We start from the raw sequence: 10,511 nt of genomic DNA, 5'->3' as shown, positions 1-10,511 counted from the left end.
ATGTAAACGGTAAAAATATATACAACTTAACCATTTGAAATATTTTTTTTTTAAATTTGAAATTATGAATACTTACTCTAAAGTATGGATACTCTAAAGGTTAATAATAATGTATCCATACTTACTCTACAAGTATGGATATTGTTTCGTCAATATATAAACGGTAAATAAAACTTAACGTTTGAAATATTTTTTAAAAAAATTCGAAAGTATAGATACTTCCTCTAAAGTAAGTATACTCTAAATGTTAATAATAATGTATCCATAATAATAAGTATCCATACTTACTCTAAAATTATTGATATTTGCTAAAGTATCGACCATCAGATCATAGTAGTATCGATATTTATTTTAAAAATATTGTCATCAAAAGATACTAATATATTAAATCCTACCGATATCATTAAATACAACTTTAATATTTCATATTGCAATGTAATTCTTTATTCAAAATAACATTATTGGGTGCAACCTAGTATGTTAATATTTATTTATAACAAAATAAGAAATTAACATATTTTGTTATTGTGAGATTTTAATGCCCACCAGCTTAAATTTTGGTACATTTTAGATGCTACCTAATATGTGATAATATTAATAACAAAATAAGTAATTAACATATTTCTTATGGTCAGATTTTTAAGGCCATGTCAGCTTAAATTTTGATAGTATTTTAGGTGCTATTTAATATGTTGATATTATTGATAACAAATTAATTAATTAACCTATTTTGTTATTGTTGATTTCTAAAGTCCCATCAGCTTTAAAAATGCGCTACATATTAGATTAATAAGCGTTACTTGTTATGTTATTATGGTTGATAATGTTTCTAGTAATTAACATATTTTGTTATCGTCAGATTTCTATTGTTTCATCAGTTTAAACTTTGGTAACATTTTCGTGCTACCTAATATATTGATAACAAATCAAGTAATTAACCAATTTTGTTATAGTATGATTTCTAAGACCCCATCAGCCTTTAAAATGAGCTACTTATTACTTTAAATTAACGCTAATTGTTATGTTATTTATAGTTGATTATGTTTCTAGTAGTTAACCTATTTCGTTATCGTCGAATTTCTAAGGCTCTATCAGCTTAAACTTTGATAATATTTAGGTGCTACCTAATATGTTGATATATAATAACAAATCAAGTAATTAATATTTTATTATCGTCAGATTTTTCAGTTCCTATCAACTTTAAGAAATGCTAACTGTTTTGTTATTATGATTGATAATGTTTACAATAATTAATCGATTATATTAAAAAATATTTTTTGGTACATTTTACCTATGGCAATAATATTTCTGATTATTACCGTTATTATTACTACACAAATAATTTTTAGTATAAACATATAATATTTATGATAGTACTTTTAATCGATTCAACTATTTAACCAATTACACGATTTTTTAACCGTATATTAGTATGCACTTCCCCAATTCCTACTCAAATTCCACAAGTCAGCCTCCTCCAATGGCTGTTTTTCCTGAAAATCATCGGTGATCGGTATATTACCGATCTAATACTGGTCAGATTATATTTCCCGATCTAACACATGTATAGTAAAGCGCGCCCCCTGCCCCGCGCTACATGTTGATTTGGCGCCACGTGGGTATAGCGCCCCCCCTGTACCACGCTATACGCTGACATGGGTTACACGTGTGTATAGCGTGCCCCCTGATCCGCGCTATACGCCACGTAGGGGTATAGCGCGGATCAGGGCCGCGCTATACCTGTTATCTGACACGTGGGGTATAGCGCGGTACAGGGGGCGCGCTATACCTTTAATTGCCCACCCACACACCCCAATCCTCCCTATAAATACCCCCATCCTCAATCACTTTCATCACACCAAATTCTCTCAAATTTTCTCAATTTCTCTCAATACTCTCTCTATTTAAGGTATATTTTATATATTTTATATTATGTATTTAATTTATTTAAGTATTTTACTTTATTTAATATTTTACTAATATAATTTTTTTGCAGATATATAATGGAAGACAGTCTACTTCGCTTGGATGGAATCATATATCTCGACACTTTGCTGATACGGTAACATTTTAACGCTTTAATTTAATTTAAATTATTAGTAATAATTAGTTGATTTATTAATGCATGATTATTAGATTAAGAATTAATTTTTGTAATTATTTATTTTAGGAGAATGACCGTCTATTATTTATTTTAAGTTAGGAATCTTAAAGTACAAGATTATTATTTAATAAACAAATACATCATTTCCTCATCAATTGTTACTTGATGACAACAGAAGTGGACATGTTTTTCTCGTGTGTCATGGGTTTCTACAATGCCCACATCTTCTGTCTCGTCTAGATCTTTCTCGAATATCCATATCGCAATGAATTCGATTGGATTTGGATGACCACGCTCCCTCAATAAACTCGGATTTGGTACAATCAGAAGCCAATCTTGAACCTCATCAAGGTCTTTGTCATTACCTATGAGGGGAAACTCAAATTCATATACCTTAAAACTTCAGATAGTAGGTATACGGGATCCACAAAATGGTTATAGTATTGACATGTGTGCGGCAAGCTGCTATCACAAGAGAGCATGGATACTTCAGAGCTTGAAAAAACCCGCAGTCGCACGTTCTGTCCCTTAGATTTACTCTTAACGACACAACTTCAATCCCTTAAAGAGGTCGCGGCAACTCTGTGACACAAAACATTTCATGCCTTCTAGAGAAGCTTGTTACAGACATTCCATTTGAGCAATTTTTTCTATAGATCTATAACTAATCTAGGGTGATAGACATGACCGCCTTGCATCCAGGTTTGAGCTTGTCCCCCGAGCTTCGCAAAAAGTGCCCCAAACAAAAATATATAGTTTTTACCAAAGCCGCTACAGGTAAGTGACGTGCACCCTTTAAGGTTGAATTGATTGCCTCAGCCAAGTTGGTCGTCATGTGTCCATAGCGATATCCACCATCATACGTTCGTCCACATTTCTTTATCGATGAGGCTGATGTATCGTATCCTTCCTTGTTCTTCACCGCAAATCTTGAAGCATTGATTCAAACGTTTGAGGAAGTAGTTCGTAACCTGATCAAAAAAGTATAACTTACTAACTTGCTTTCTTTGCAAAATTAAAATGATCAAAAATGTATAACTTACTAACTTGCTTTCACTTACCCATGCGCACAATTAATTGACGCTCATCATTCTTCTTGTACATTAAATTTCAGAGGAAAAAAGCCCAAGAATCTGTATCTTCTCTTTCGACAAGAGCAAAAGCAACTGGAAGAATGTTGCGATTGCCATCTTGGACAACTGCCAATAATAAAACTTGCTTGTATTTTCCATACAAGAAAGTCCCGTCGATCTGGACCACAGGCTTACAGTATTTGGCAGCATTAATGCACTGTGGATAACTCCAAAAAAACTCAATAGAATTGCTTCGATCGCGAGGAACTCGATCATTATGGTATGCATAGGAGGTTTCAAAGTCTACAATTGTCCTAGGATTCAACGTCCGCACCAGCCTAAACCAACCTGGAAGTTCGTTGTAAGATGCATCCCATTCGCCATGAAGTTTGAAAATGGCATTTTGTTTTGCCAACCAAGCTTTTTATAGGAGACAGTGTACCCATACTGGGATTGTATAGTTGAAATCAACACTGCAACAGCTATATGAGAGCTTTTACCATGGGCATGATGGCTTGGCATATCATTTCAGAGTCCAAGTTGGGATGATATTGGTTGACCCCTCCAGCACATGTGTGAGGACCGTTGTATACTGTTAGTTCCCATATGTTGTTTTTCTTTATTTTCGATACGTGAACCATCCAATTGCATCCGTTTTCGCGTCGGGCACAATAGCATACATATTTTTTTATCGTCGATCGGTTGACTCTGGACTGAACAGAATTATGGATATTGTAATTTTTGATAGCCATCATCGCTTCTTCTTTGCTTGAAAACTCCATGCCTAAAGATAACTCACTATTATTTATTGATGAGTAATATCCATAGTCACCGAGATGAGGCATATCCGCAAATTCTGGCCTGTACATTGTACCATAATCAGCTTCATACATGTGTGCAGGAGGGTCAGTTTGTGTCACATTTCCTGGAACTTCATCTACATCATCATCATCGGAGTTGAATTGCGGTGATTCTGGGTGAATGAATAGTCCAGTCTCAGCACCATCTGCACCTGGCTCACGAAGCGGTTCTTCTGGTGGATATGATGGTTCCTCCATGCGCTCCACATTTAGGTCGAAGAACCTACTACTTGCATATCTTCCCCTTGAACTAGAAGGCATATCGACATTGAGATCGAAAAAGCTCGCAGTCGAATGCCTCCCCTGGAGCTTGAAGCCATCGTGTCAAATGGAAACTGCACAGATTGTTGTGCCCAATGACATCTCCATATTAAGGTCAAAGAAATTTGCAGATGAATGTCTTCCCCTTGAACTGGACGCGGTGTTGCCATACGGATTGTTCGTGGACCCACCTCGGTACATATCGTAAGGAGTTGCGGATGAATATCTCCCCATTATGGCATTAAAATCATTACACATTACTGTAGTCGGGCTGTCAACTTGATCAACTTGTTCAGCCAGCCCATAGTGGGAGCTTAATGATTGACACCGAACAGCATGCACTTGAACAAAATGTGCATACATCTCAATAGCGGCGTCTGAATAATTACTTTGAACTTCAACCATCATTTGAACATCATCATTGTTCGAAAGTTCGAACGCTGTATAAGTTAATGGCAACAATGATGTTGGAAATCTGTACTGCAACGACCACATTCTTCCACTACTTCCAACATAAATCTTCATCGAAATCTTCGTTATCAGCTCCTCAAGAGTTATGTTTCTCTTGAATGATATTTTAACACGCTCATTTGATACGAAAACAACGCAGGTTTTATCTTCTCGAATTTCACCATCATAATAAACAATAGCTGAAAGTCGCACCATTTTTTGAGTTTAAAAGTGCGGCAATATTATATCTGCAAAAAAAATAACTGAAACAAACCTGATTAAATAAATTATATATGAACGAAAATATAACACAATAAATTTTTTACACATCAACGTAAATAATTTAAATAATAATATTATATTATTACTTGCACTGCAAAACTATTTCGACGTATGCTCCCGCTTTTCCATTTACAAACATAAAAATTAATTGAAAATAATTCGTATAATATTTTTTCAAATAATAATAATAAACAATAAGTATAATTAAAAAATTATAACAAAATTATCTTATAACGAAAAATCGCACGAACTTCTAAATCAAATATGAGAAGATTGCTTGAATTATTACTCGTTGACGGAATTGTTGCATTAATTTATAAGTTGAGAAGAGAGATGTCAGGAGATGTGAGAAACTTAACCGGCGGAGGAAGGTATTTATAACCATATAAGACGCGGTATCTGCACCGCGCTATATGCAATTATTCATAAAAGATATAGCGCGAACCAGGAACCGCGTTAAATATAATTTCGGTACGGCGTATAGCGCGGTCCCTGATCCGCGTTATACCCTACGTGGCGTATAGCGCGGATCAGGGGAGCGCGGATCAGGGGGCGCGATATACACGTGTAACCCATGTCAACGTATAGCGTGGTACAGAGGGCGCATTGTACCCCACGTGACGTCAAATCAACATATAACTCGAGGTAGGAATACGCTTTACTGCTACAGAGGTTAGATCAAAAAATATAATCTAACCGATGTTATATTGATAAATATATCGATCACCGGTTATTTTTCAAAAAAAACACCCCGAATGGTGTCCGCGTATGCGGAAACAGGCCCGTCCCTTCTTTCTTCTCTTAGCTCGATAACCAGATGAGCTGATCGGAGAAATGCCCGTCGACTTGGGAGAAAGAGACATGGCACTTCACAAGCCATCTAACTTAAAATAGAGAGTAGGGCATGTGACTCAGGCTTGCTTTCTTCAAATATTTCGCTCTGAACTACACCCATCCTGCGATAAGGGTGAACGTGGAGAAGAGCATAAACTAAACTGTCGCCGCATGGATTAACAAGGAGCCACTGTTATCAAACCTCCCGCGACAAAGAAACACCGGTAAAACCCCACATTTCATTGACAGCCATAGCTACAAGATAAAACTTTTGCAGTACACACTCTCATCTATTTTCTAGGGTTTTTCGGTATATTCTTTTGTTAAGCATATTCTCTCTCTCTCTCTTTCTCTCTCTTTTCCCCAAAATGGCAGCTTTAACTCTCATAATTTCAATCGTCATCGTTTCGGTTCTATTCTCTTCTGTCCTTCTTCTTGGAATTTGAGCCTTGCTTGGAGAATGGAGTTAGCTTCAAGAAAGGGAAGTTCTTGGTGTTTTATCAACTCACTCAAATCCCAAGATTCTAAAGTCTAATAAGAAGTCAAGATTTGGTCAAAGGATTACTCCTTATGACACTGATGAGGAGGAAGATGTGGATGAAGAATTTGGTGAAAAGGATGATGGCATGGTTGGAGACGATTGGTTGATGAATGTAAGTTCACTTTACTATCATTTTCCCATAATTAAAAAAGCTGCAATTTTTAATATGTTATTATGCTTAATTGGTGCAAAAAGTGTGTAGAAACTGTAGATAGAAATATGTGTAATTGGCCACTTAAGATGAATATTTGTAATTTGATATTTGGTTTGGTATATGGTTTGATGTTCTTTAGACTTAAGGTGATAATTGTTTCATGTGCAAAAACTGTGACTGTAGTTAGAAATATGTGTAATTGGCCACTTAAGATGAATATTTGTAATTTGATATTTGATTTGGTATATGGTTTGATGTTCTTTAGACTTAAGGTGATAACTGTTTCATGGTTTTCAGTATATTCTTTTACTCTTATATGTTTAATTTCTGCGAAGTTATATTTGGTCTAAACTAAAATTATGTTTTTTTTTATTCAAGATGCAATCTTTGTAATAAAACATGTTATTACTACATGATATGAAGGATTGAAGAAAATGACCCATCATTATGTTTCCACTGCATTTATATTGATGTTAGATATTATTTGGCTTAGATTTTGTGCTTTGATTTGAAATAATTGAACGATTAGCTTATGTTTTAGTGAATATGAAACCGCTTCTGGTCTGAAATGGATGTTTTATTTCAGGATGATTTTGCTCAACCTCATGAATACTTCATTAACTGGAAGAAAGTTAAATCGCACAAGGGAAGTGGTAAAGAAGGTATGCATGTGAATTCGTCACAAGATTTGACATTGGTTTTTGAGGCGTTTTAACAATTCATTTGTTTGTGCAGGAAACCAAGGACGGAAGAACAACGCAAGGGATCGAAAGTGTTAAAATCAAGAAAAGGGATTATCGCTTTTGAACATGGTAATGATGATCTAAGGAGGAATAATGTTGGAGATTTTATCATACATCTAACAAAATGAAGGAAGCTGGTTCATTAGGTGTAGATGAAGGAAGAAAGGTAAGATAAGCTGTCAACTTTTGCTATTTTCCATACCAATTGGTATAAAGGAGCTTTATTTGCTTTCTATATTGCAGATGGTATCAAAAATATCTAAAGAAAGTAGATATCAACGGCTGTCTGATGAAATTGACTTGGATGAGAAATGGTTTCCTCTTCTTGATTATCTAAGTACTTTTGGGCTTAAAGATTCACACTTTGTCCAAATGTACGAGAGACACACGCCTTCTCTTCAAATCAATGTGTGTTCAACTCGGGAAAGATTGGACTACTTGTTGAGCGTTGGTGTGAAACAAAGAGACGTTAGGAGAATACTTTTGAGACTATCATAAATTCTAGAATACACAGTGGAGAACAACTTGAAGTCCCATGTGGCTTTTCTAATGGGTCTAGGGATTCCAAATTGTAGGATAGGGCAGATAATTGCTCGTGCTCCTTCTCTGTTTTCATACAGAGTTGAAAATTCGGTAAAACCAACAGTGAGATACTTGATCGAGGAGGTTGGTATTAATGAACATGATTTAGGTAAAGTTAAAGTTGTGCAGTTGAGCCCTCAGATTCTAATTCAACGGATTGACATATCATGGAATACGTGCTATATGTTCTCTCCAAGGAGTTTGGAGCACCCAGAGATAGTGTTGTGAAGATGGTAAAGAAACATCCCCAGTTTCTCCACTACAGCATTGATGAAAGATTACTACCCAGGTTAAACTTCCTTAGGAGCATCGGAATGCATAATTCCAATATCTTGAAAGTCTTGACTAGTCTTACACAGGTTAGTTCCCTTGTACCTGCATGAGAAGACAGAAACTTGTTTCCTCTCTTACAATTTCATTTGTTTCTAGGTCTTATCTGTCTCTGGAGGACAATCTAAAGCCTAAGTACCTGTACTTAGTCAATGAACTGAATAATGAGGTGCATTCTTTGACAAAATACCCTATGTATTTGAGCTTGTCACTGGATCAGAGAATTCGGCCGCGCCACCGGTTCTTGGTTTTCCTAAAGAAAACCCCGAAGGGACCATTTCCACTTGGTTCATTGGTTCCAACTGATGAATGCTTTTTCCAGCAGTGGGCCGGAACTAGTATAAATTTTTTGAAACCCTACATCATATTGCTGAATCTGTCATTTTCTCAACAAAAGTGGAAGCAAAAACAAACATATTCCATTTTCCAAAGAGAAAACCATAACCTATTCAGTGGTGAAGAAAAGACGATGAAGTTATAGTTTCCATTAACAAAACATGAGTTAGTAGGCCTGGAACTATTGTTATTCCCATTGATCAGCAATGCTATAGATTTCCTTCTTGCTTTTGACTACCGAATGACTTTTTGTCTCGAAATCGAGTTTATCCATGTCACCTGCGACTCCCAGATAGCCGTATAGCACGTCTTCAACCTTGTTTAGTGGCGTTTTCTTCGTTTCTCCGCTGTGGCAATCGACTCGCATGAACTCAGCCCTCCCATGCTTGTTCTCGGCATACATGTTATGGAGTCTCTCTGCATCTTGTAGCCCTGAAATGGTTCCATGGAAGATCACTACCATAATACTCCAATTCGCAGGTTTCCCACAACAGACCTTCGATATCCCCCGGCCAAACCCCATACCTGCAATTGAACAAAGGCAAGAAACAGAGGGGAAAGAAAACCAGTACATTGTGAAGGGAAGGACCAGTTCAAGTGTGTTTTGAAGGAGAGGTCATCCCAACATAAAATCATAGTGGAAAAGTTAAAAATCTGAATATATGTTTCTACCATGATTCAAAACAAGGGAAATGATGCATATGTTGCAAGAATAAAGCTGGAACAAAGTCCAAACAAAAATTTTAAGAAATATTTGAAAAGACAATAGTTAATAAGAGATGCGATGTAAAGATGCAATTTTGTCAATGAGGACCGAGTGGAAACCACATGAACTTCATTGTCAAAATGACTATTTTAAATATCACTAAAACAAAGTGATCCCGGAATCAATTTAAGCCACTGGTATAGTGGCAAAGACTTGCATTGTTATCAAGTCTTAGTTGACCTCTTGAATCAAATAGCAATACCAACAGCTACTATCATTGTAAAGCTTATAACTTACCTCTGAGAAATGCCTCAATCTCCTCGATACTTACTATAATTCGGTCATCAGAAATAGTTGTACCAATAGAACTGTTATGCAAGATGACAACCGGAGGCCAAACAACAAGATCCTCTTTCATAGCCAAGACTTCAGCGCAGGCCAACGCCTTCGGGGTCCATAAACAATTAGAAACAGTCATCGAGTCCCATCCCATCAAAAGACAAAGCGCTTTGTGCAAACCCAAGTGCTCTACTCTATGCCGCCGAGATGTAAAGGCATGCATTACTAAGCTTACATTATCAACGAAATCTTCAGATTTGCTGCCACATACACAGCAAATTGGTACCCTGTCCATCCACTTCAAACTGTCTACCATCATAGCTCTCTGACAGTACTCCGAGGTTTTGAAATGATACTGAGACTACAATTTACCATAAACCTTGCTGTGATAAAGGAAATCTGAAAGTAAGGTTCCGGAGTGATTCAGAGTATAACTTTCTACAGTCTATGGTAACTGGCTCTGGTACCTTGCTAATTTTAAGACGGTTGGTTTGCTTGTTGTGCACTTAAAAGTATTTTTATAGAGTTTATGTTGCAAAAAAGAAATTGCAACAGTTTCTTCTAGTCCAAGGCATGCAGATGGGAGATTATACTAACTACTGGTGACAAACAAGGTGAATGAACTCGAAACAACCTTCAAAATTTAAGGTCAGTTACTTTTTATAAACCGACACTTCCCCTGTGCATGTAACATGTTGCATGGGTAGTATGCCCTTAATAGAATTATTCCATGCCACTTCCACAGTTTCACTCTTGGTTTTTCTTGAAGTTCTCGTGTCTACCACGCAAGTACAATGCATATCTGGATATTCTTCATGCAGCAAAACTAAAATGTTCTTTATTTTCTTTCTAGCTGTCTGTCATACTATGCATTGTGTTGCTTTGACAATAAGTTTTACGCTTTCTCATGATATGT

At 36.2% G+C, this 10,511-nt stretch overlaps 1 protein-coding gene and 1 pseudogene across 1 annotated transcript; one reads left to right on the top strand and one right to left on the bottom strand.

The window, feature by feature from the left end:
* Positions 1-5,604: 5,604 nt before the first annotated feature.
* Positions 5,605-8,524, top strand: LOC120141434 (annotated as a pseudogene).
* Positions 8,525-8,737: 213 nt separating this feature from the next.
* Positions 8,738-9,818, bottom strand: LOC120141433. The gene is made up of 2 exons (XM_039156302.1): positions 9,554-9,818; positions 8,738-9,075 (listed from the first exon to the last, which is right to left on the bottom strand). Exons 1-2 carry the CDS (start codon positions 9,816-9,818, stop codon positions 8,738-8,740), a joined length of 603 nt encoding a protein of 200 aa, XP_039012233.1.
* Positions 9,819-10,511: the final 693 nt, after the last annotated feature.

This window comes from Hibiscus syriacus, unplaced genomic scaffold (assembly GCF_006381635.1).
Source record: "Hibiscus syriacus cultivar Baekdansim isolate YM2019G1 unplaced genomic scaffold, ASM638163v2 tig00110809_pilon, whole genome shotgun sequence".
Classification (NCBI taxonomy): domain Eukaryota; kingdom Viridiplantae; phylum Streptophyta; class Magnoliopsida; order Malvales; family Malvaceae; genus Hibiscus; species Hibiscus syriacus.
This window is presented reverse-complemented; position numbering and strand designations above follow the sequence as displayed.